This window comes from Eriocheir sinensis, chromosome 68 (assembly GCF_024679095.1).
Source record: "Eriocheir sinensis breed Jianghai 21 chromosome 68, ASM2467909v1, whole genome shotgun sequence".
In the NCBI taxonomy this organism is placed as follows: Eukaryota; Metazoa; Arthropoda; class Malacostraca; order Decapoda; family Varunidae; genus Eriocheir; species Eriocheir sinensis.
The window spans coordinates 4,656,083-4,682,656 of NC_066576.1; the positions used below are offsets into that span (position 1 = coordinate 4,656,083).

Consider the following 26,574-nt stretch of genomic DNA (forward strand, 5'->3'; position numbering starts at 1 on the left):
CACTACACTATCCACCACAGAGGCAGAGAAAGACCTGGGAGTGTATGTTACCAGGCTACCAGTGAAGGGATATCCAGCACACCAATACCACATGGGAAACACTCCACTATCCACCACAGAGGCAGAGAAAGACCTGGGAGTGTATGTTACCAGGCTACCAGTGAAGGGATATCCAGCATACCAATACCACATGGGAAACACTCCACTATCCACCACAGAGGCAGAGAAAGACCTGGGAGTGTATGTTACCAGGCTACCAGTGAAGGGATATCCAGCACACCAATACCACATGGGAAACACTCCACTGTCCACCACAGAGGCAGAGAAAGACCTGGGAGTGTATGTTACCAGGCTACCAGTGAAGGGATATCCAGCACACCAATACCACATGGGAAACACTCCACTGTCCACCACAGAGGCAGAGAAAGACCTGGGAGTGTATGTTACCAGGCTACCAGTGAAGGGATATCCAGCACACCAATACCACATGGGAAACACTCCACTGTCCACCACAGAGGCAGAGAAAGACCTGGGAGTGTATGTTACCAGGCTACCAGTGAAGGGATATCCAGCACACCAATACCACATGGGGAAACACTCCACTGTCCACCACAGAGGCAGAGAAAGACCTGGGAGTGTATGTTACCAGGCTACCAGTGAAGGGATATCCAGCACACCAATACCACATGGGAAACACTCCACTGTCCACCACAGAAGCAGAGAAAGACCTGGGAGTGTATGTTACCAGGCTACCAGTGAGGGGCAAATCCGTGCCAATCGCAGCGGACAGGTTAAGTGGTAATGTTAAAATAAATTGTGACTATGAAGAATGGTGCATCAATGTTTGTACGTCCTATTGAACTTGGTAAATTTATATTCTTTGCGCTTTGAGTATTATTTTTTGTGTCGAGTTGTGATTTGACACTTATGGGGGTCGTAATTTATTTTCGAACTTGCCTTCTCCTTGTCAGCGGCCCGTATGCACTTGATGATCTTCGCCGCCCGTCTCGTGCCTGTGGTCTTCTCCGTTACCCTGTACACAATGCCAAAGCGCCCCTTCCCCACCTCCTCGTGAAGTTTGTACTGCTTATCAAACGATTCGCCGGACTCGATCTTTACATCCAGTGGTGCAAAGGTGGTCTCATGGTCTGCAAGAGAAGGAGTTTGTCAGACATTAAACATAGTGGTCGGTATTAAAAGATCCTTCCGCCTCTCACCTCAGCTGTTTCCAGAGGTCAAAGAGGGGTTAATCGGGTTCTAATTAGTGTTTCTTCAGGTTCATGGTACGGAAGAAGGGTTAAACTATCACCAGGGTCGTAAAACTATTCCCGGAAATCCTTAAAACTCATACGAAAGCCTGGGCAAGTATGTCTTCTTGGGCAACGAAAGCCTGGTCAAATATGTGTTCTTGGGTGACGAAAGCCTGGTCAAATATGTGTTCTTGGGCAACGAAAGCCTGGTCAAATATGTGTTCTTGGGTGACGAAAGCCTGGTCGAATATGTGTTCTTGGGTGACGAAAGCCTGGTCAAATATGTGTTCTTGGGTGATGAAAGCCTGGTCAAATATGTGTTCTTGGGCAACGAAAGCCTGGTCAAATATGTGTTCTTGGGCAACGAAAGCCTGGTCAAATATGTGTTCTTGGGTGATGAAAGCCTGGTCAAATATGTGTTCTTGGGCGACAAAAGCCTGGTCAAATATATTTTCTAGGGTGACGAAAGCCTAGTCAAATATGTGTTCTTTGGCAACGAAAGCCAGGTCAAATGTGTGTTCTTGGGTGATGAAAGCCTGGTCAAATATGTGTTCTTGGGCAACAAAAGCCTGGTCAAATATATTTTCTTGGGTGACGAAAGCCTGGTCAAATATGTGTTCTTGGGCGACGAAAGCCTGGTCAAATATGTGTTCTTGGGTGACAAAAGCCTGGTCAAATATGTGTTCTTGGGTGGCAAAAGCCTGGTCAAATATGTGTTCTTGGGTGACAAAAGCCTGGTCAAATATATTTTCTAGGGTGACGAAAGCCTAGTCAAATATGTGTTCTTTGGCAACGAAAGCCTGGTCAAATGTGTGTTCTTGGGTGACGAAAGCCTGGTCAAATATGTGTTCTTGGGCGACGAAAGCCTGGTAAAATATGTGTTCTTGGGTGACAAAAGCCTGGTCAAATATGTGTTCTTGGGCGACAAAAGCCTGGTCAAATATGTTTTCTTGGGTGACGAAAGCCTGGTCAAATATGTGTTCTTGGGTGACGAAAGCCTGGTCAAATATGTTTTCTTGGGTGACAAAAGCCTGGTCAAATATGTGTTCTTGGGCGACGAAAGCCTGGTAAAATATGTGTTCTTGGGTGACAAAAGCCTGGTCAAATATGTGTTCTTGGGCGACAAAAGCCTGGTCAAATATGTGTTCTTGGGCGACGAAATCTCTTATAATATGACCCAGTAACAGAAGGCGTATGATAATGATGACTGAAGAAGAGATAGCACAGTCATTCAACAGTCAACATCAAACACAATAACAGAAACCATATAATAACGATAGCTGTAGAAGAGAGTACAGTCATTCAAAGTCATGTTTTAGGTTAATGCTGGTCAGTGAAAAAAAAGTAAAGGTCCTCACCCTCAGGTTCTGGCTCCTGCTCCTCAGACTGGTCCTGGATGGTGACGGGACAGGACGGTCGAGACGGCTCCGACATACCATGCACGTTCTGGGCACGCACTCGGAATTCATACTCGCAGTTCTTCTCCAAACCCCGGGCGATGTAGGAGGTGGAGTGGCATCTGTATCCACACACACGCACATATATAAAAGGGGACATGTAGAAACACCAAACAAATTACAAATGGGAGTATTATTTGAGTATTAGTGAAGGTTTTTGTTAAGTAGTGCCTCGATATAATTCGTAATAATTCATATGCTACTGAAATGGGTTCACGGGAAAGAAGTTGGAAAGTTTTGTTTAGTCGGCGCAACATCTGTGGTCATATGCCGGAGAGAGACAGAAGGGGAAGGAATTATAGGAGAAGGGAAAGTTTTGTTTAGTCGGCGCAACATCTGTGGTCATATGCCGGAGAGAGACAGAAGGGGAAGGAATTATAGGAGAAGGGAAAGTTTTGTTTAGTCGGTGCAACATCTGTGGTCATGTGCCGGAGAGAGACAGAAGGGAAAGGAATTATAGGAGAAGGGAAAGTTTTGTTTAGTCGGCGCAACATCTGTGGTCATATGCCAGAGAGAGACAGAAGGGGAAGGAATTATAGGAGAAGGGAAAGTTCTGTTTAGTCAGCGCAACATCTGTGGTCATATGCTGGAGAGAGACAGAAGGGGAAGGAATTATTGGAGAAGGGAAAGTTTCGTTCAGTCGGCGCAACATCTGTGGTCATATGCCGGAGAGAGACAGAAGGGGAAGGAATTATAGGAGAAGGGAAAGTTTTGTTTAGTCGGCGCAACATCTGGGGTCATATGCCAGAGAGAGACAGAAGGGAAAGGAATTATAGGAGAAGGGAAAGTTTTGTTTAGTCGGCGCAACATCTGTGGTCATGTGCCGGAGAGAGACAGAAGGGGAAGGAATTATAGGAGAAGGCAACTGTGACTTTATAAGAGAACGCATCTGGTTGACTCGGAGTTTAACTTAAGGGTGGGACCAAAACACTTAACTAAACAAATATTAAAAAGAAGGATTTATCAAACAATATAAATGCAGATATTATGTGATCACACTATTTTCAAGGGATCAAAACAACACAATTTATATTTGACATAGTAGATTGTTGCTGGTAATACCTTTGAACATTACAAACTTTTGAACAGTACGCCTTGGTTCTCCCCAGACTAGTTTGCTGAATCAAGGGTTAACTTCATTATGGCTGGTAGTGTACCCCTTAGGCCACAAGCTCTGACACTCACCCGCTGATGAGGATGTACCAGTCATCCATGCCGATCTTGCGTGCCTCCACAGTGTACCCGGTGACCACTGAGCCTCCGTCGTAGGTCGGGCCGTACCAGGAGAGCGTCGCGGAGTCAGCCGTCACCTCGCAGAAGTTTGGTTTGTCAGCCGGGGGTTCTGGCGCACCTGAGGCAGGGAGGATAGTGGGTTACAGGTGTGTATGTAAGGTTTGCACAAACTGGTGAAGATGATCAAATGTAAAGTATAGTAGACTTATAAACTTCAAAGAAAAAATATAACTACGGCCAAAATAAAGATAGAGATATTTTTTTGGTAAAGCTGAAAAAAAAGGAAGAATGGATGAAGGAAGAAAGGAAGAAAGGAAGGAAGGAAAAGGAGAGGAAGGAAGAAAGGAGAGGAAGGAAGAAAGGAAGGAAGAAAGGAAAGGAAGGAAGGAAAGGAAGAAGGAAGGAAGGAAAGGAAGAAAGAAAGGAAGAAAGGAAGGAAGGAAGGAAAGGAAGAAGGAAGGAAAGGAAGGAAGGAAAGGAAGAAAGGAAGGAAGAAGAAAGAAAAAGAAAGGAAAATATCTGTGGTTTTCTTTTCCTGACATGAGCACTAAGTGAAATGAAGCACGTCACAAACTGTCAAGCATACCACAGAGGTGACGGGATCAAACCCAAAGGAAATAAATCATCTACTCAGTCTAACTTGCCACCACACACAGGGTCGTATCACAAGACATTTCGCCGTCCAAGAACACATACTTGACAAGGCTTCCGTAGGAGTTGTGGGCATTTCCAGGAGTAGTTTTATGACCCTGGTGGTAGTTTGACCCTTCATATGGGCCGTGAACCTCAAGAAACACTCATTAAAACCTGACTGGCCTCTCCTTAGCCTTTAGAAACAGATGATGTGAGAAGCGAAAGTCTTATTTTCACCGACCAGTCTCCACATACTAACAACACACTCCCCAACAGCTGCCCAGAAGGTGTCAGTACTCACTTCCCACGGCCAGGGAGGCGAAGGCGGCGTGGGCACAGAGGGAGTTCCTGACGACGATGGTGTACTTGTCACAGTCCTTCTGCACCACGTCATGGATGGTGAGGCTGGTGCGGCCTTCCTCGGTCTTCACCTGGTACCGTCCTCCCTCGGTGATGGGTTGCTCCTGTGGTACGGTAAGAACAAGTTACGACATGTTGATATTTGAAGGATCTCAGGATTAAAGGGCCTGAAGCGATCCACTTTCCACAGTATTGTATTTAACCCAATAGCATTTTTAAGGATATTCAGGGACTTCAAGTGTTGATCAGTCGGCAATTCCTATCAATCGAGGTTCATCATTTGATCAAAAAGTTCATTAATATTAAAACGTGCCTGATTATTGATTGATTAACCCGGTAGCAGCGGGGATCATGTTTCTTAATGGTCCCCCCAAGCGAGAAAAATGAGAAAAAATCACCCCTCACACAAGCCATTTCATAATATATATCCAAGCATTTGTGATCAGTTTATGTATCATCTATTTTTGGGGGTTTAATCATGGCACAAATTTGGCCCGTCGCTGCTACACGGTAAAGCCACAAATTTGGCCCGTCGCTGCTACACGGTAAAGCCACAAATTTGTCCCGTCGCTGCTACACGGTAAAGCCACAAATTTGTCCCGTCGCTGCTACACGGTAAAGCCACAAATTTGTCCCGTCGCTGCTACACGGTAAAGCCACAAAGTTGTCCCGTCGCTGCTACACGGTAAAGCCACAAATTTGTCCCATCGCTGCTACACGGTAAAGCCACAAATTTGTCCCATCGCTGCTACACGGTAAAGCCACAAATTTGGCCCGTCGCTGCTACACGGTAAAGCCACAAATTTGGCCCGTCGCTGCTACACGGTAAAGCCACAAATTTGTCCCATCGCTGCTACATGGTAAAGCCACAAATTTGGCCCATCGCTGCTACACGGTAAAGCCACAAATTTGGCCCGTCGCTGCTACACGGTAAAGCCACAAATTTGGCCCATCGCTGCTACTGGGTTTAGATTAATGAAAAAAAACATACTCAAGTGTTTCCAGCTTTGGGAAACACGTCATTTGTGTAAAATTAGATCATATTTTTAGTAATGTCTATATTAATGACACTTTAGGGTTCCTAGACTAAAACAGCTTCACCTCATTTGTGTGAGTGAAGCTTTGAATTATCATGAATCTTTTTGTGTGTGTGTGTGTGTGTGTGTGAAATATGCATTAAAAGCACAAAAAACTTAATACGTGATCTATTATAACCTATTATGACCTTTGAAATCTGTTTTGATCCTCTGCTTTAAGGTAATCTTTATTTCATTTGAAGCAGCAAGTTACCAGTGTATGAAAGCCAGGCTAATTGGGAAAGTCTTATTAGTGTTGATGAAATAGCTCTGTTTTACATAAATGGAAAATACTGCAGCACTATTATTGAAAGTTATATTGTAGAACTCGCTTAGTTTACCAGCGTGAAGTACGTTTTTGATTCTTATGGCTTACAGCATAGTAGTACAACCAAACTAAACATCAAACATTCGAGCAACACAAAGACAAGCATTATGAGGTAACTGTGCAGAGGATAAGGGTCGTTTTCACAGTCATTTTGTTTGTTTTCATCGTTACCAATGGTGGCGATCGCTGCTGTAGTATTTCCACATAAAACTGGCCAATGGGGTAGAGGCGGCTGCGGGGTTAGCCTAGCTCTGCACCTTGCCGCACACTCTCAACACCTCTCGCTTCCTCTGCAGCCACCACTAGGCACCCATAGGCCAGTTTCACGTGGAAAACTATAGCATCGATCGCTGACTTTGAAAGTGGCCCTGAGACACACATCATCAGGTCTATGTCAAAGGTGTGTCTCCCTGCTGGCCAAACACTACCTGAGCCACAGCCGTCCCGCCCACACTCACCTTCTTCAGCCAGGACACAACAGGCTTGGGGTTGCCGGTGAAGGTGGCGGTGAAGGTGGCGGACTGGCCCTTCAGAACGGTGATGTCTCGAGGACCCTCCAGGATTTCAACACCAGTTTCTTCGTCTTCCTCGTCCTCTTCCTCATTCGCTTCCACCTCCTCATCTTCTTCATTGGCTTCTCCATTTGTGTTATCCTGGACATCCTCAGGCTCGTCCTTGAACCTTATGGACTTCACTGTTTTGGTCTGGAAAGAGATGGATCCATGGAGTTACACACATGATTTGTACAGGAAAATCCAAGTATTGATGGCATAACAGAAGAGAGGGTTAAAATATAGACATGTTGTGAAGTGGATGTTGTAACTATGTAATTTGTACAGGAAAAGTCCCCTGGCATCAATAGCATAGCACTAGAAACACTGATAATATGGAGACATGGATGTGGAGTGGATGTTTGGAGGCAGAGCAGACTGAACCAATGTGATTTGTATAGGAAAGTCCCCTGATGGTATAACACTAGAAAGGCTGAAAATATTGAGAGGTTGAGTGGATGTTTTGAGTACGTGATGAAGCATGGAGGCAGGACAGACTGAACCTAAGGATGGGACGAGACTCACCTTGGAGGAGTCCTTGGAGGCGGTGTGGTCATCCTCCAGCTCACTGAAGTTGGAGAGGGAGCTGCTGCAGGCGCTGGTGGAGTCCCTCAGGCTAACACTGCAGTAGGCCGAGTCTGTGCTGGGTGATGCTGTGCTGCCCACCTGTACCCAGCAAGGTTTGGTTAGCCAGGAAACGGTGGAGAGTGTGTTTGGCGATTCATGCACATATTCGCTTCAGGGAAATACTTAATATGGAGAACTGAGCCGAGGAACTGATTGGTAGGCACATATGAGCTTGCCAAAAGAAAGAACATTATGAAAAGCTAATCGTGAGAACTGAGCTGATGTACTGATTGGTAAATGTACGTAGAGCTCGTCATGAGAAAGAATGTTAGGAAAATAGCTAATCTCGAGAACTGAGCCGAGGTACTGATTGGTAAATGTACATATAAGCTTGCAGGAAAGGAAAAAGAAGGGAACTGATGGAAGGTAGGGAAGAGAGGGAATGGAGGGGAGGAAAGGAAGAGAGGAGATGGAGGGAAGGAAAGGATGGAAGGAAGGAAAGGAGGAAAGGAAAGGAAGAGAGGTTACGAAGGAAAGGAAGAGGTTATGGAGGAAAGGAAGGAAGGAAAGAAAGGAAGGAAGGGAAGGAAAGGAAGAGAGGTTACGAAGGAAAGGAAGAGGTTATGGAGGAAAGGAAGGAAGGAAAGAAAGGAAGGAAGGGAAGGAAAGGAAGAGAGGTTACGGAGAGAAGGAAAGGAGAGAGAGGAAAAGGAGGGAAAGAAGAGAAGACGGGGGAAACAAAAGGAGTTGGCAATGCTGCACTTGCCTCTTTCAACAAGGGCCTGATTCTTGGGGCCGGCGAGTCTGAGGTGGTGATGGAGGCTGTGGTGGTGGTGGTGGTGGTGGTGGGGGAGGCACTGGTGGTTTCCTTCTCACTCGACTTCAGGGGAGCGTACGGGTGAACCTGAAATGTTGATAAATGCCTTTACCTCTAGAACACATGAACTGACATTAAGAGGTTGGATTGGTATAATTGTTAATATATTTTTATGAATTTACCAGCATTAAGCCCAAGGTTCTGGTGTCACTATGTTGAAAAATCTCATAACTCAGGATTTTTTTCTCTGTAAAATCTCATAACTCAGGATTTTTTTCTCTGTAAAATCTCATAACTCAGGATTTTTTTCTCTGTAAAATCTCATAACTCAGGATTTTTTTCTCTGTAAAATCTCATAACTCAGGATTTTTTTCTCTGTAAAATCTCATAACTCAGGATTTTTTTCTCTGTAAAATCTCATAACTCAGGATTTTTTTCTCTGTAAAATCTCATAACTCAGGATTTTTTTCTCTGTAAAATCTCATAACTCAGGATTTTTTTCTCTGTAAAATCTCATAACTCAGGATTTTTTTCTCTGTAAAATCTCATAACTCAGGATTTTTTTCTCTGTAAAATCTCATAACTCGGGATTTTTTTCTCTGTAAAATCTCATAACTCAGGATTTTTTTCTCTGTAAAATCTCATAACTCTGGATTTTTTTCTCTGTAAAATCTCATAACTCAGGATTTTTTTCTCTGTAAAATCTCATAACTCAGGATTTTTTTCTCTGTAAAATCTCATAACTCGGGATTTTTTTCTCTGTAAAATCTCATAACTCGGGATTTTTTTCTCTGTAAAATCTCATAACTCAGGATTTTTTTCTCTGTAAAATCTCATAACTCAGGATTTTTTTCTCTGTAAAATCTCATAACTCAGGATTTTTTTCTCTGTAAAATCTCATAACTCAGGATTTTTTTCTCTGTAAAATCTCATAACTCAGGATCTTTTTCTCTGTAAAATCTCATAACTCAGGATCTTTTTCTCTGTAAAATCTCATAACTCAGGATCTTTTTCTCTGTAAAATCTCATAACTCAGGATCTTTTTCTCTGTAAAGTGCACATACAGCTGCATTAACTTAACTATTTGTGCTCCTTTAATAGTTGATGCAATGTAGCAGTCAACCTCCCAAGGCTATGAAATATCTGAATGAGTAATAAAGTTATTTTTCTAGAACAATAGTATCCTCGTCAAGGTTGACCTTCTAAACTTGGCCCTAAAATAATCATTAAAAACTCAACTTTTACATGTATTTCCCTGTTTGTAGTCTACAGGGCCGAGTTAAGCTCTAATAGTCCCATCTCCTTATCTACATCCACCCAGCCTTTCCTTCATTTGCTGGACACTGCTCGCCTCCACCACCTCTTCCCGCAAGCTGTTCCATGTGTTAATACCTCTATGTGGATTCCTACATACGTTGGATCCTGACTCATGCGTTGCTCATCCTCCACATCTCCAGCACTGACTCACCTTGAGGGTAGTAGTGGTGGTGTCCGAACCCAGGCAGTTTGAGGCCACCACAGAGATGATGCCGGAGTCCGTGGAGAGTGCGTGGAGGATGCCCAGCACATGCTTGACTGGTTCACTGATCCCGGCGTCACTGTCCGCCTCAACCTTAATCCTGGGCGTGGGGTCAAGTTTGCGTCCGTCACAGAACCAGGACACGGAGGGCTGTGGGAAGCCATGCACGGTGACGGAGAACCTTGCCGCCGAGCCCTCCTCCACCTCCAGGGGCGTGAGGGCTCCGACGATCTGTGGCGGGCTGTTCTGGAGGGCGCACGGGTCTGAAGGGAGATGGGAGCGAGAGTGGTCAGGGTCCATAGAGAGCAAGCAAATCACCCCTCAGGACAGCACCAATTAGTGTAGTGAAGGGAAATTTCTGATCACAGTTCGAAATCTTGAAAACGAAACTGCTATTGAAACCACACCTATAGACAGCAAGCAAGTCACCCCTCACGACAGCATCAATCAATGTAGTGAAGGGATATTTCTGATCACAGTTTGAAATCTTGAAAACGAAACTGCCCTCAAAACCATGAAGGGATATTTCTGATCACAGTTTGAAATCTTGAAAACGAAACTGCCCTCAAAACCACGAAGGGATATTTCTGATCACAGTTTGAAATCTTGAAAACGAAACTGCTCTCAAAACCATGAAGGGATATTTCTGATCACAGTTTGAAATCTTGAAAACGAAACTGCTATTGAAACCACGAAGGGAAAGTTCTGATCACAGTTTGAAATCTTGAAAACGAAACTGCCCTCAAAACCATGAAGGGAAAGTTCTGATCACAGTTTGAAATCTTGAAAACGAAACTGCCCTCAAAACCACGAAGGGATATTTCTGATCACAGTTTGAAATCTTGAAAACGAAACTGCTCTCAAAACCACGAAGGGAAAGTTCTGATCACAGTTTGAAATCTTGAAAACGAAACTGCTATTGAAACCATGAAGGGAAAGTTCTGATCACAGTTTGAAATCTTGAAAACGAAACTGCTATTGAAACCATGAAGGGAAAGTTCTGATCACAGTTTGAAATCTTGAAAACGAAACTGCTCTCAAAACCACACCTTCCATTGAGACCAAGCAGACCTCCACTCAAGACAGCAACAACTAACACACTGAGGGAATGTTTCTAATCTCGCAGCGGAATCTTATCACCGCCCGCTATCACCTAATGAGTATTTACAAACTCGTCATTTATCAGAAGGTCAAGAACTAGTTTTGATGAGTCACCTGATAACACAGTACTGCGTGAATGCCTGAAAGTTTATGGGCTCTGAGATAACGCACATTGCTTAAACGTCGCTCCTCGTGTGACTACAAGAATGCCTGAAGTTTGGGGTCAGGGATAACACACACTGAGTACAAACTGGAATAAAAGTATGTAGGTAAAGTTGGTGGGATATGGTATAGCTGACGCTGGCTTTGGTACTCATCTCTCCACCTCATTAGCCCTTGACGAGCATCCTGCCCTGCCCGCTGCCTCACTCACCGTGCACTGTGAGGCGACAGTAGCAGTGGGCGTCTCCATGGGAGTTGTACGCCTCACAGATGTACACGCCGGCGTCCTCGGGGAAGATGTCTCGGATCACCAGTGAGTGCATGCCGCTGCCGTCCTCCTGGTAGCGGAAGTCCTGGCTGTCGGGCAAGACCTCTTCGTTGCGCACCCAGACCACCTTCATGGGCTGGGTACCTGTGTGGGGGGCATGGGGTGAAGTGTGAGTAAGCAGAATTACATAGAATTACATAGAAAATCAGAGTAAGTTGAAGGTGTTGTTTGATAAATGCAGAAGAACAAGATAGGAGTTACACTGTCAAATACAATCAGCCTTACTCACCAGAGAGCTTGACAGAAAGGGTGACCTCATCTCCGTCGAGGACAGTCAAGTCTTGGAGCTCTTGTAGGAAGAAAGGTGACTGCTCGTGCTTGCCGTTGTGATGCTCCACCACCACCTGCGGCAAGGCTCTCGGTTACGACAAAGATCACGCGACAATGCAAGGCCATGGACACAAAATACTTAACCCCTTGATGGCAGATTTCTTACAAGAAGACATCACCAAGCCACAGGAATGGAACAAAAAGTGGCTGCTACAATTCCATGAAGAAAAATGTAAAGTCCTGCACCTTGGGAGGGGATATCCAGCACACCAATACCACATGGGAAACACTCCACTATCCACCACAGAGGAAAAGACGAGGAGGAGGCATGAACATTATCATCTGCAAACTGGGGTGGATGCTGCGGGAGGGAGGAAGAGAAGGTAGGGATGTCAGAAGGTAAGAAGAAACTGACCTCACAGGAACATTCAGTCTTGCCGGCATCGTTGACCAGCACACAAGTATAGGTTCCGGCGTCCGCAGAGGTGACTGAAGGGATCTCCAGGGAGGCCGTCCGCCCATCGTAGCACTGCACGAAGTCCTCACACATTGGCAGCAACTCGTGATTTCTGTTTGGCGCGAAAGGAGACAAACCGTGTGTGTTATAAGCATGTGGGAGATGGTATAACACCCCCCTCGACCCTTCATCCAACACACCCAACCCAACTTCTGATTTCTGTTTGGTGGTGGGAGACTAAACGTTTGTGTTATGCATATGTGGGAGACAGTATAACACTCCCTCGACCCTTCATCCAACACCCCAACCCAACTCGTGATTACCGTTTGGTGGTGGGAGACTAAACGTTTGTGTTATGCATATGTGGGAGACAGTATAACACTCCCTCAACCCTTCACTCAACACACCCAACCCAACTTCTGATTTCTGTTTGGCGCGAAAGGAGACAAACCATGTGTGTTATGCGTATGTGGGAGAGAGTTTAACACCCCTCAACCCAACTTGTGATTTCTGTTTGGTGTGAAAGGAGACAATTAAACCATGTGTGTTATGCGTATGTGGGAGAGAGTTTAACACACCTCAACCCAACTCGTGATTCTGTTTGGTGTGAAAGGAGACAAACCATGTGTGTTATGCGTATGTGGGAGAGAGTTTAACACCCCTCAACCCAACTCGTGATTCTGTTTGGCGTGAAAGGAGACAATTAAACCATGTGTGTTATGCGTATGTGGGAGAGAGTTTAACACCCCTCAACCCAACTCGTGATTCTGTTTGGCGTGAAAGGAGACAATTAAACCATGTGTGTTATGCGTATGTGGGAGAGAGTTTAACACCCCTCAACCCAACTTGTGATTCTGTTTGGTGTGAAAGGAGACAAAATGTGTGTTATGTAGTAGCAGGCTTTTTTTTCTCTGCACTCTTTTTGTTGCCCTTGAGCCGTCTCCTTTGCTGTTTCTGTATGTGGGTGACCGGATTAGGCTACACCACCCTCGACCCTCGACCCAGCACCCTCCCTTATCCAACGCCCCAACCCCACATACCTACCTAACTCAAGCACACAAAGGAGGTATATGAATTTGAATAAGGGGATAAATCATGCAAAATAAAGCAAAACTGTCTAATCTAAAGCAGGTAATCTCTTCAATCTGTGGCAGCAATCTGAGTCTTAGCATTTTAAAAACATGATAAGCAGCTTAACTCTTATTTGTGGGAGGATTAGAGATGCACTGATGAGAGAAAGTGAGTGACGGAAAGTTTAAAAAAAAAGAAATCAGGTCACAAGTAAATTCACCCAATGTGGTATTCTGGTGTGTGTGAGATGAGAGGTTTACCGATATGAAAAAGGAGAAAAAAAATCACACAAAAGGGAAAACAATCATACAAAAGGGGAAAACAATCATACAAAAGGGAAAACAATCATACAAAAGGGAAAACAATCACACAAAAGGGAAAACAATCACACAAAAGGGAAAACAATCATACAAAAGGGAAAACAATCATACAAAAGGGAAAACAATCATACTAAAGGGAAAAATATGATACTAAAGGGAAAACAATCATACAGAAGGGAAAACAATGATACAAAAGGGAAAACAATCATACTAAAGGGAAAACAATCATACAAAAGGGAAAACAATCATACAAAAGGGAAAACAATCATACAAAAGGGAAAACAATGATACAAAAGGGAAAACAATCATACAAAAGGGAAAACAATCATACAAAAGGGAAAACAATCATACAAAAGGGAAAACAATCATACAAAAAGGAAAACAATCATACAAAAGGGAAAACAATCATACAAAAGGGAAAACAATCATACAAAAGGGAAAACAATCATACAAAAAGGAAAACAATCATACAAAAGGGAAAACAATCACACAAAAGGGAAAACAATCATACAAAAGGGAAAACAATCATACAAAAGGGAAAACAATCATACAAAAGGGAAAACAATCATACTAAAGGGAAAACAATCATACAAAAGGGAAAACAATCATACAAAAGGGAAAACAATCATACAAAAGGGAAAACAATCATACAAAAGGGAAAACAATCATACAAAAGGGAAAACAATCATACAAAAGGGAAAACAATCATACAAAAGGGAAAACAATCATACAAAAGGGAAAACAATCATACAAAAGGGAAAACAATCACACAAAAGGGAAAACAATCATACAAAAGGGAAAACAATCATACAAAAGGGAAAACAATCATACAAAAGGGAAAACAATCATACAAAAGTGAAAACAATCATACAAAAGGGAAAACAATCATACAAAAGGGAAAAAAATCATACAAAAGGGAAAACAATCATACAAAAGGGAAAACAATCATACAAAAGGGAAAACAATCATACAAAAGGGAAAACAATCATACAAAAGGGAAAACAATCATACTAAAGGGAAAACAATCATACAAAAGGGAAAACAATCATACTAAAGGGAAAACAATCACACAAAAGGGAAAACAATCACACAAAAGGGAAAACAATCATACAAAAGGGAAAACAATCACACAAAAGGGAAAACAATCATACAAAAGGGAAAACAATCATACAGAAGGGAAAACAATCATACAAAAGGGAAAACAATCATACAAAAGGGAAAACAATCATACTAAAGGGAAAACAATCATACTAAAGGGAAAACAATCATACAAAAGGGAAAACAATCATACAAAAGGGAAAACAATGATACAAAAGGGAAAACAATCATACAAAAGGGAAAACAATCATACTAAAGGGAAAACAATCATACAAAAGGGAAAACAATCATACTAAAGGGAAAACAATCATACAAAAGGGAAAACAATCATACAAAAGGGAAAACAATCATACAAAAGGGAAAACAATCATACAAAAGGGAAAACAATCATACTAAAGGGAAAACAATGATACTAAAGGGAAAACAATGATACTAAAGGGAAAACAATCATACAAAATGGAAAACAATCATACAAAAGGGAAAACAATCATACAAAAGGGAAAACAATCATACAAAAGGGAAAACAATCATACAAAAGGGAAAACAATCATACAAAAGGGAAAACAATCATACAAAAGGGAAAACAATCACACAAAAGGGAAAACAATCATACAAAAGGGAAAACAATCATACAAAAGGGAAAACAATCATACAAAAGGGAAAACAATCACACAAAAGGGAAAACAATCACACAAAAGGGAAAACAATCATACAAAAGGGAAAACAATCATACAAAAGGGAAAACAATCATACAAAAGGGAAAACAATCATACAAAAGGGAAAACAATCATACAAAAGGGAAAACAATCATACAAAAGGGAAAACAATCATACAAAAGGGAAAAAAAATGAAACAAAAGGGAAAACAATCATACAAAAGGGAAAACAATGATACAAAAGGGAAAACAATCATACAAAAGGGAAAACAATCATACAAAAGGGAAAACAATCATACAAAAGGGAAAACAATCATACAAAAGGGAAAACAATCACACAAAAGGGAAAACAATCATACAAAAGGGAAAACAATCATACAAAAGGGAAAACAATCATACAAAAGGGAAAACAATCACACAAAAGGAAAAACAATCATACAAAAGGGAAAACAATCATACTAAAAAACAAAGCTATCTCTAATCCAATGCAGGTGATCTCTTGCTCCTTGTGAAGAAGAAAAGAGAAGACGAGGAAGGGAATAGAGAAGCGAAGGAAACAAAAAATTCCAGTGCAACTTTAGATTCACTTCCATTATCATCACATCCTAATGCAAGTCCCCCTAACACTCACCTGTACCACTTGGCCCGAGGCACTGGGGAGCCGCGGTACTCTGTGGAGAGGTACAGCCGGCCTCCGTCCCTCACCCGCGTGGAAGGCATGGAGCGGGTGAACTGCGGTGGCGTGAGAGGAGAAGAGTACCAGGACCGCACATGACCGGCGTACTTGTTGCCCGAGGCCTCTGTTGGGGGGGAACGGAACGGCAGTGTTAGGGTTGTAAATGTATCAGTGGTCGGAGGGGGGTTGTGGGCCATGACAGTGTAAAGAGAGACCAAGAATCAGAGGAAAGCTTTTTTGTTCAACTTTCATCCTAATCACATTACTCAAGAGTGCTTTGTCGGGGGAGAGGAGACATCATTCAGTCAAGATTCAGGACAAGGGATGAATTAGTATATCTGATAAGCACTTACTGATAACATCGAGCCTGGCAGTGGCTTGCTCCCGCCCGAGGTCATTCTCAATGGTTACTCTGTAGAGGCCGGCGTCCTGCTGCGTGACCTTGGGGATCTCCAGCGTCCTCGTCTCCTCCCGAGCCTCCATCTTGTAGCGGCCGCCCTCGTGCAGTTTGAGGGAGTCCTTGTCCCACACAGCTCGGGGGATTGGGTGGCCTGGCGGGGGTGGGGGAGGAGCCTCAAGGTTAGGTCTGATAGTGGATAATGTGTGTACTGCTGGTAGGAAAGTCAGTCTGGTGTTTAAGTTGATCTCATGTGTTAAAAGTGTATCTCAAGTCAATCTCAAGTCGGTCTCAAGTTAAATGGCAAAGATGTAATATGCTTGACTGAGGTGTAATTGAGTTCATTGTAAAAGTCTCTCTAAACCACCTTGTCTCTGGTCTCCTACAACCTATCTCTTGCTATGCTACTATAAAAACTTACATCTCTCACACTCAACACTGGTACTTTCCATGCCTAATGCTATCAAAGTCTAGTTCCTATAAGTCTTTCTAAACCACCTTGTCTCACATCTCCTACAACCTACCTCTTTCTATGCTACTATAAAAACTTACATCTCTCACACTTAACGCTGGTACGCTCCATGTCTGACGCTATCGAAGTCTAGTTCCTATAAGTCTTTCTAAACCACCTTGTCTCATGTCTCCTACAGCCTACCTCTTCCTACTCAACCCCAAACATATACACCTTCACACCACTGCCCTCCATCCTGTAACCTACCCTTGACGGCACACTGGAAGGTGACGGTCTCTCCCTCCTCCACAATGCGGTCGTGTGGGATGTAGTAGAACTTGGGGCCGTGGGAGCGCTTAGCCTTGGAGCGAGGGATGGGGTCGGGGGTGCGGCGGCGCGCTGAAGGTGGGCAGAAAACAGGTCAGGGTTTATTTAGACATACAGGTTGAGATCGAGGTGGGAAACAAGGTCAGAATACACAAAGTAGAAAGGAGACAAGTACTACACAGGTTTTGAAGTGAGGGAATTGCTTGCTGTTGCTACATTTGAGGATTTGAAACAGTGAAGACAAACATGATTATAACAGGAAGATGAAATGGCTATGACAAAAATTACCACACAAGTTTTGAAATGAGGGAATTACTTGCAGCTACAGAAAAGTAAATAGTTCACAAACGTCTAAGGATTTGAAACACTGAAGATGAACTTGATTATAACAGGAAGATGAAATGGCTATGACAAGTTCTACACAAGTTCTGAAATGAGGGAATTACTTGCAGCTACAGAAAAGAAAATAGTTCACAAACGTCTAAGGATTTGAAACACTGAAGATGAACTTGATTATAACAGGAAGATGAAATGGCTATGACAAGTTCTACACAAGTTCTGAAATGAGGGAATTGCTTGCGGCTACAGAAAAGAAAATTGTTTACATGCATTTACAGAACTGAAACGCTGAAGACGATCTTGATTATAACAGGAATTGAAAGGCTGAAGCAAGTGGTTGGGAAAAGTGACCGCCCTATTAGCTGTAAAACAATGAACTTCTCAGACATATGGAAACAAGAAGATAGACTTTTAGCGAGGTATTTCAGCAGCGTTCAAAAAGCTAGCAACAAGGTTTTTAATGAGGATAAAGAATATACGTGTCTGTGAGAGAGGAAGAAGAGGAAGAAGCTAACCAGTTGTGTGCTATAGGGAGACACATGCATGCTTAGTTAAGGCTTGGTAAACATCACTACTCCTCCTCCTCCTCCTCCTCATCATCATCATCACCACCACCACCTCAGTCATGCTCCACACACTCATCACATCAATAACACCCACACTAGACCAAGAATTAGAGGAAAGCAAGGTCAGGTCTGAATGTTCACTGTTGCAGCTCATTATAAACATATCAAAACCATCATAGGAAGTTACCCAAGGCTTCCACATGTTAGCTGTAGGAGAGAAAAGATGAGCTTGTTACAGAAGATACCACACCAGTTAGTACAGAGACACAAGACCCATGCTTCCTTATCACTGAGATTTAACCCGGTAGCAGCGGGGATCATGTTTCTTAATGGTCCCTCCAAGCGAGAAAAATGAGAAAAAATCACCCCTCACACAAACCATTTCATAATATATATCAAAGCGTTTGTGATCAGATTATGTATCATCTATTTTTTGGGGTTTATATCATGGCACAAATTTGGCCTGTCGCTGCTACACGGTAAAGCCACAAATTTGGCCCGTCGCTGCTACCGGGTTAAGACTAAGAGTATGTGGTTCTCCATCCCACAATAATGTAAATTGGGTACACTGTTATGTCAATGGTTAAGTTGTGGTTCTCTGTAGCAAAATGATGTAAATTGGGTACACTCATGTCTATTGTTATCTCCCTTCCCCCCAAAATAGGCAAACTGGGTACTGTCAATTGTTACGTCACTCCAAAACTGCCTCTGTGTTATACCAAGCTCAGAAACCAATCCAAGGTCCGTGTTGTCGTGAAAACTGGTTTGGTGCTAAGGCTGCCGGGCCCAAACTGACCGAGTGGTTAACTTAATGCTACTGGGTGTGGGAGTTTTCATCTGTATGGCAAGGGAGGGACAAGCAATGGGTGGAAAGGCCTCTCGGTGAACTGGGAGGGAGTGTTTCTGGGTGTGAGTTGCAGGGGTGAGGTGGGGAAGGCTTGGTATAATGAATGTGGTCACTTCAAGAGGCATGTGTGTGGATATATGGTTGTCATGTGGGAATAGACGAGCTGTGAATGTTGCATGTGTGTAAGCATATATGTGGCTGTCATGTTGGGATAAATGTGCTGTGTATGTAGATTAAAGGGAACTGTGTGAGGTGGCAGGGATGTTGTGTTGAGGGATGTCTGTGTGTGTGTGTGTGTGTGTGTGTGTGTGTGTGTGTGTGTGTGTGTGTGTGTGTGTGTGCAGGAAGGGGAACAGTCCGAGGCAGCAGGAGTGTTGTGTGTGCTATTAGGGGTACACATGAAGGGGTGCTTATGTGTGCTTGTGTGTGGGGAGGAAGGGGAACAGTCCGAGGCAGCAGGAGTGTTGTGTGTGCTCTTAGGGGCGCACATGAAGGGGTGCTTATGTGTGCTTTTGTGTGGGGAGGAAGGGGAACAGTCCGAGGCAGCAGGAGTGTTGTGTGTGCTATTAGGGGCACACATGAAGGGGTGCTTATGTGTGCTTTTGTGTGGGGAGGCAGGGGAACAGTCCGAGGCAGCAGGGATGTTGTGTGTGCTATTAGGGGCACACATGAAGGGGTGCTTATGTGTGCTTGTGTGTGGGGAGGAAGGGGAACAGTCCGAGGCAGCAGGAGTGTTGTGTGTACTATTAGGGGCACACATGAAGGGGTGCTTATGTGTGCTTTTGTGTGGGGAGGAAGGGGAACAGTCCGAGGCAGCAGGAGTGTTGTGTGTGCTATTAGGGGCACACATGAAGGGGTGCTTATGTGTGCTTGTGTGTGGGGAGGAAGGGGAACAGTCCGAGGCAGCAGGAGTGTTGTGTGTGCTATTAGGGGCACACATGAAGGGGTGCTTATGTGTGCTTGTGTGTGGAGAGGCAGGGGAACAGTCCGAGGCAGCAGGAGTGTTGTGTGTGCTATTAGGGGCACACATGAAGGGGTGCTTATGTGCGCTTGTGTGTGGGGAGGCAGGGGAACAGTCCGAGGTACCAGGGACATTGTGTGAAGTATTAGGGACACTCATGTAGTAAGGGTGCTATGTGAGAGGGTCAGGGCGGGGCGGAGGAGGGCAGGGCTGACCTAGCAGTAGTGGGGATGAGCCGCGCGAGAGGGGCCGCCAGTGGGAGACAGTGATGGAGGGTTCTCGCCAGCCAACGCCAGCCCATGAGTGAGCACTACCTTCACCTGCAAGACAGCCACCACTAACTCACCACCTCTAACCACTAACCTCTAACTCTAACTCTAACTCCCCTACCACTAACACTACTTTCTCTCACCACCCCATTTGCACATTATTCCCTGCTTTTCAACACTACCTTCACCTGCAAGACAGCCACCACTAACTCTAACCACCTCTAACCACTAACCTATAACCACTAACCTCTAACTCAATCACCTACCACTACTTTTTATCACCACCTTTCCTTTCAGTATTACCTTCATCTATATGGCCACTACTAACATCACTTATCTCTACCTCTAACCTCTAACTCTAACTCTAACTCCCCTACCACTAACACTACTTTCTCTCACCACCCCATTTGCACATTATTCCCTGCTTTTCAACACTACCTTCACCTGCAAGACAGCCACCACTAACTCTAACCACCTCTAACCACTAACCACTAACTCTTAATCACCTACCACTATTTTTTTTATCATCACCTTTCCTTTCAGTATTACCTTCATCTATACGGCCACTACTCACACCATGCACTTACCTCTACCTCTAACCACTAACTCTAACTCCCCTACCACTAACACTACTTTCTCTCACCATCCCATTTGTACATCATTCCCTCCCTTTCAGCACTACCTTCACCTGCAAGACAGCCACCACTAACTCACCACCTCTAACCACTAACTCTAATCACCCACCACTGCCTCTTTCATCTACCCACTGTTTCCTTCCTGTTAGTGGTATCTTCATCTGCACGACCACTACTCTCAATCCACTGACTACCATCACTAACACTAACCAGCTACCACTACCTCTACTCACCACTACCATCATATTTTCTTCGTTTTAGCAATACCTTCATGGGAATAGTCAACACGCTGAACCCAACTACCACTAACTCTAATCACCTACCTCTACCTCTACTTGCCCCTGTCATCTTTATTCGACCATAACACCACTAACTCTGAACCACCTCTACCTGACACCACCACCACCTTCAGACTTTACCACCTACCACCACCACTAACTCTAATCACCTACCTCTACCTCTACTTGCCCCTGCCATCTTTACTCGACCATACCACCACTAACTCTGAACCACCTCTACCTGACACCACCACCACCTTCAGACTTTACCACCTACCACCACCACTAACTCTAACCTCTACCTCTACTTGCTACCACCACCTTCATACCTTACCACCAACTACCACCACTACCTCTAACCACTTACCAGTACCTCTGTCTCCCATCACCACCTCCATACCATACCACCTAGTTCTACATCTACCTCTAACCACCTACCACCTACCACTACCACTCTGATCCATACATTCCCACACTACTTCCTTTCAATGCTAACTTCATGTCTTAACTTCACCTCCACTCCCACAAACACCTAATCTATTTCTCTCTCTCTATAGCTCTGATGTTACGTCTGAAAACTCTGAGGTTCTGGTATCCCTGACCTGGCCACAGAATCACACTTGGGAAACCAATCATGTCTCTTATCGAGGTATTTGTATATATTATCTCTCCTGTTATCTTCCTCACACATGATATAGTGGTCTGTGTATGAAGTAGGACTCTCTCTCTGCTCTCTGCTCTCTCTTCACATATAGTATTGCATCTTACTCTTTCTCTAACTCCTTTCTTTCTCTTCAACCCCTTACTCTTTACTTTTCTTTACTCTTTCCTCCCCTTACTTTCTTTTCCTTACTCTCTTTCCCTCCTAACTCTCTTTCCCTCCTAACTCTCTCCCCTCCTTACTCTCCCTCCTTACTCTCTCTCCTTACTCTCTCTCCCTCCTCCTTATTCTCTATCCCTCCTACTCCCACACCTTACTCTCTCCCTCGCTTACTCTTTCCATTCACAGCTTCTAATCTTTCATCCTCCTAATCTATCCCTTTAGAGTATCAAAAAGTCTCTCCTCACTCTCCTCAAATACCTTAGCATAGTACATTAATATATCTTTTTAAGCTACCAATATAAAGTACTACCAAGTCCCTCCTCACTCTCCTCAAATACCTTAACATAGTACATTTATATATCTTTTTCAGCTGCCAATAAAAAGTACTGCCAAGTCTCTCCTCACTCTCCTCAAATACCTTAGCATAGTACATTAATATATCTTTTAAGCTACCAATATAAAGTACTACCAAGTCTCTCCTCACTCTCCTCAAATACCTTAACATAGTACATTTATATATCTTTTTCAGATGCCAATAAAAGCCACCAAGTCTCCTCCTCTCCTCAAATACCTTAGCATAGTACATTAATATTCCTCTCTCTCAAATACCTTAACATAGTACATTTATATATCTTTTTCAGATGCCAATAAAAAGTACTGTCAAGTCTCTCCTCACTCTCCTCAAATACCTTAGCATAGTACATTAATATATCTTTTCAGCTACCAATATAAAGTACTACCAAGTCTCTCCTCACTCTCCTCAAATACCTTAACATAGTACATTTATATATCTTTTTCAGATGCCAATAAAAAGTACTGTCAAGTCTCTCCTCACTCTCCTCAAATACCTTAACATAGTACATTTATATATCTTTTCAGCAACCAATAAAAAGTACTGCCAAGTCTCTCCTCACTCTCCTTAAAATACTTCTACAATAATTTTAATCTTTTCCAACAGAAGTGAGTTAAGCCACAGAGATTTATATACAAAAAGAGTGATGTTATTGATTTTACTGAACTTATATCTAACTTCATTCGATTGATTAGTAGAAGACTTTTTATGTACAGAAGTATTATTGAAATATATTTATAACTTTATGAATAAGAAGGGCCATTTTGATCTTTAACAGAGCAAGCAGTAATATAATAATAATAATAATAATAATAATAATAATAATAATAATAATAATAATAAAACTACTACTACACTACTACTACTACTACTACTACTACTACTACTACCAACCCCTTCAGTAAACCCTTAACATCCCCCCTAACAGAAAAAATAACTCACTAACCCCCCAAAAAACAACCCAATGAGGCACAAAATCCCCAAGTCTACGGTCAAAAGGGAAACTGCGCCGCCCAGAGGGGTCACGCGCATCAGTACCAACGTTGCCAGATTGCCGTACTCAGCCTCTTATGTTTGCTGATATCCCACCCAAAACCTGCCTCCTTGACCCCAGTAACTGCCTTCATATATAGTTATCGTTAAAGTGGTTGATTATCGGTGTTTTTTGGCAATAGCTATGGCCCGGAGTATGATAAGCTGGCAACGGTGGAGTACTCACGCTGGAAGGAAGGCGAGCGCGAATAGCGGGATGGTGTCGTGCGCGAGGGTGTTGTGCGGCGCGAGAGGTCCGGGCGGTGATCGAGCTGGACCGTCACGTCGTTCTCCTTATCATCAGCCACTGCGGGGAGAATTACTATATCAGAACACGGGATAATCATTACGCCATATGAGTCGGTAGTAATTCAGTGAGGGAGAGAGAATAAGCTACACAAGAGGAATAACACTCGTATTTTTGCGGCAAAGATCGGTGCCATATTGTCAAACCTTCCAAGGCCCAAGAACACAACTTTGACAACGCTTTCACGGGTAGTTTGGGCATCGCCAGGGGTAGTTCTTTGACCCTGGTGGTAGTGAGACAAGGCTTCTGTAACATGAACGTTGAAATAACATTAATCACAACGTTATTAATATTCTTTTTGGGTCATAAAACTACTCCTGGAAATGCTCACAACTCCTACGAAAGCCTTGTCAAATATAATAATAATAATAATAATAATAATAATAATAATAATTTAAACGAGAGATTAAAAGTAGGCTACTGGATAACTGGTCCCAAAGTAACAGCATATCTAAACACATCACACACTCCTGTTGGTCACCACATAACACCCACACACACAAGCACACCACGCCGGGCACTCACTCTCCACTACGAGGGTTGCCGAGGTGACCGCCTTGCCCTGGTCGCCGAGGATGATGCAGGAGTACTCCCCTTCGTCCTCGGGATATACCTCACGGATCCTCAGCCTCACCCGTGACCCGTCCCATTCGCTCTCCAGGTCACCGCCGAGTTTGAGCAGCTGCCATGGGAGAGAGGGATGGAGGGAGGTTAGGATATCTGAGTGAGATGATAATGTTTCTAAGTTATGGTGATACGAGAAACATGGTCACACATTCATCTTGGGAGGGAAGGGAGTGAGGGAGGTTAGGATATCTGAGTGAGATGATAATGTTTCTAAGTTATGGCGATACGAGAAACACTGGTCACGCATTCATCTTGGGAGGGAAGGGAGTGAGGGAGGTTAGGATATCTGAGTGAGATGATAATGTTTCTAAGTTATGGCGATACGAGAAACATGGTCACACATTCATCTTGGGAGGGAAGGGAGTGAGGGAGGTTAGGATATGTGAGTGAGCTGACAATATTTCGTAAGTTATGGTGAGATGAGAAACGCTGAATCATACATTATTTAGATTTTCCACTTCTCTTCTATTAGTAAACCAGTACTTTTTCAATTACTCAACTCTTAACTCTATTTACTCTATCTTTCTTTACTCTGAACACTTAACACATTCATTGCTACGAGTCTTCTCTTATGCTACCAGAACCCTATTTAACATGACCTCTACTCTGAAAATCTAACACTCCTTGCTACGGGTCTAACATTTCTTTCTCTTATGCTACCAGAACCCTATTTAACATAACCTCTATTCTGAAAATCTAACATACTGCGAGTTTAATCTATCTTTCTCTTAAGCTACCAGAACCCTATTTAACATGACCTCTACTCTGAAAATCTAACACTCCTTGCTACAGGTCTAACATTTCTTTCTCTTATGCTACCAGAACCCTACTTAACATAGAGTAGAGTCTGAAAATCTAACACTCCTTGCTGCGAGTTTAATCTATCTTTCTCTTATGCTACCAGAACCCCATTTAACATTACCCCTATTTACTCTGAAAATCTAACACACTCTTAGCAACTCGTCTTAGTCTCCTCTTATAATACCAGAACCTTACTTACATTACCATTATCTCCCTCATTCTCTCGTATTCTCATTCTCTCATTCGATCTCTCTCATTCTCAGTCTTCCTTTCATCCCTTTACAAACATCAAGAAAAGCGTCATACAGGCTCGCACACCGCATCCAACCACGTGTCTGAGGTTAGGGATCGCCAAACGGTCTAATGGCTACGGTGTTACTGGTTCAGCCACTCACCTTGCCCTGCTTCTCCCAGCGTATCGTGGAGTTCTTGGGAGCGTCCACCTGAGCCTCGAGTGTCACTGAGTCTCCGTCACAGCAGCGAATGTCCTGCAGCGGCCGCGTCACCAACGGCACTCGCTCCATCACGCTGCCGGGGAAGGGGCGATTGAGGTTCCGCACGGGGTTAGTTTTGGGCCCTCGAAGGTTATGTATGTATTCTTTTCTGGTGGTACGACTTGGATACCTACGAATTCTGATCTATTTCTCTCTCATTATATATCTGCTTATCTTTATCTATCTGTCTATCTTTTTATCTATCTTCTCTCTCGTGTCCCTTCCATTGTATGTAATCAAATTTTTGTGGTTTCATTTTGCATCTTTCACGAGCTAAAATCAGTCAGTCAGTCAGTCAGTCATTCAGTCAATCAATCATTCAATCAATCATTCAATCAATCATTTAATCAATCAATCATTTAATCACTCAATCACTCACTCACTCACACAGGTATTAATCAGGGGTTGTGTCCCGTCTCCTGGGGTCTGTTCCCTTCTCCTATAATTCCTTCCCCTCCTGTCTCTCTCTCTACGGCATATGACCACAGATGTTGCACCGACTAAACGAAACTTTCCAAAACTTTCCACGAACCAGGCAGTATCTCTAAACTTAAACATCCCGGGAGGCGGCGTGGCAATCCAGGCTTCACGGTGGTTCAGAGCGGTTCACTAGGAGCACTGAACGGATATGTGACGTATATCTTGAGGACTGCATATGGGAAGAGGCCGGGGGGAATGGGAGGGGAAGGAGGGGGGAAGGGGAGGGAGTTATCTGGTAAGGGTTCAATGGTCACAGAATCATCTAGACCGTCAAATTACACTTTCTCTGATAATTTGATACGGAGGGAAGGAGGGACGAAGCATATTGGGGAGTGTACCTTCTCTTCCTTTCAATCATTTGCTTCATTCTAACACTTATTGCGCTATACAGAATATGATTATGATGCCAAGTTTGTTAAAAAGACATCAGTTGGCTATTCATGACAGCAATCAAGACTCCCTCACTTCATACGACGTTGCGGAAAGTGTATTGAGGATTATTAGAGACTAAACAACCTTTCTTCCTCTCCCTTTCCTTTCTCTCCCTTCCCTTCCCTACCTCTCATATCCCTTCCCTTCCTCTCCCTTCCCTTCCTCTCCCTTTCCTTCCTCTCCCTTCCCTTCCTCTCCCTTTCCTTCCTCTCCTTTCCCTTCCCTAC

The 26,574-nt window shown here is 43.5% G+C and overlaps 1 protein-coding gene and 2 long non-coding RNA genes across 7 annotated transcripts in view; all 3 read right to left on the reverse strand.

Moving 5' to 3' along the window:
- LOC126988194 (myosin light chain kinase, smooth muscle-like) overlaps positions 1-26,574 on the reverse strand; it is a 37,267-nt gene that overhangs the window by 9,593 nt on the left and 1,100 nt on the right. For 2 of the 3 annotated variants that reach the window (XM_050846082.1, XM_050846084.1), the window contains exons 3-20: positions 25,337-25,469; positions 24,039-24,195; positions 23,394-23,513; positions 20,033-20,137; positions 17,045-17,176; positions 16,283-16,480; positions 15,885-16,053; positions 12,068-12,221; positions 11,612-11,726; positions 11,266-11,466; positions 9,741-10,054; positions 8,222-8,359; positions 7,414-7,554; positions 6,796-7,041; positions 4,875-5,037; positions 3,893-4,058; positions 2,609-2,769; positions 958-1,148 (exon numbers count right to left, since the gene is read on the reverse strand). In XM_050846082.1, coding sequence (XP_050702039.1) covers positions 958-1,148; positions 2,609-2,769; positions 3,893-4,058; positions 4,875-5,037; positions 6,796-7,041; positions 7,414-7,554; positions 8,222-8,359; positions 9,741-10,054; positions 11,266-11,466; positions 11,612-11,726; positions 12,068-12,221; positions 15,885-16,053; positions 16,283-16,480; positions 17,045-17,176; positions 20,033-20,137; positions 23,394-23,513; positions 24,039-24,195; positions 25,337-25,469 — 3,004 coding nt within the window. The remainder of the gene's footprint in view (positions 1-957; positions 1,149-2,608; positions 2,770-3,892; positions 4,059-4,874; positions 5,038-6,795; positions 7,042-7,413; positions 7,555-8,221; positions 8,360-9,740; positions 10,055-11,265; positions 11,467-11,611; positions 11,727-12,067; positions 12,222-15,884; positions 16,054-16,282; positions 16,481-17,044; positions 17,177-20,032; positions 20,138-23,393; positions 23,514-24,038; positions 24,196-25,336; positions 25,470-26,574) is intronic. The other variant, XM_050846083.1, reaches the window with a different exon arrangement.
- Positions 20,144-23,369, reverse strand: LOC126988199 (uncharacterized). 3 transcript variants are annotated; one of them, XR_007741705.1, is made up of 4 exons: positions 22,512-23,369; positions 21,144-22,080; positions 20,804-21,020; positions 20,144-20,561 (listed from the first exon to the last, which is right to left on the reverse strand). It is a non-coding gene; the product is annotated as an uncharacterized LOC126988199 (long non-coding RNA). The 3 variants fall into 3 exon arrangements; XR_007741704.1 differs by having other exon boundaries at positions 20,144-20,371; positions 20,618-21,020; XR_007741703.1 differs by having other exon boundaries at positions 20,144-21,020.
- Positions 24,202-25,320, reverse strand: LOC126988201 (uncharacterized). The gene is made up of 3 exons (XR_007741707.1): positions 24,899-25,320; positions 24,472-24,821; positions 24,202-24,375 (listed from the first exon to the last, which is right to left on the reverse strand). It is a non-coding gene; the product is annotated as an uncharacterized LOC126988201 (long non-coding RNA).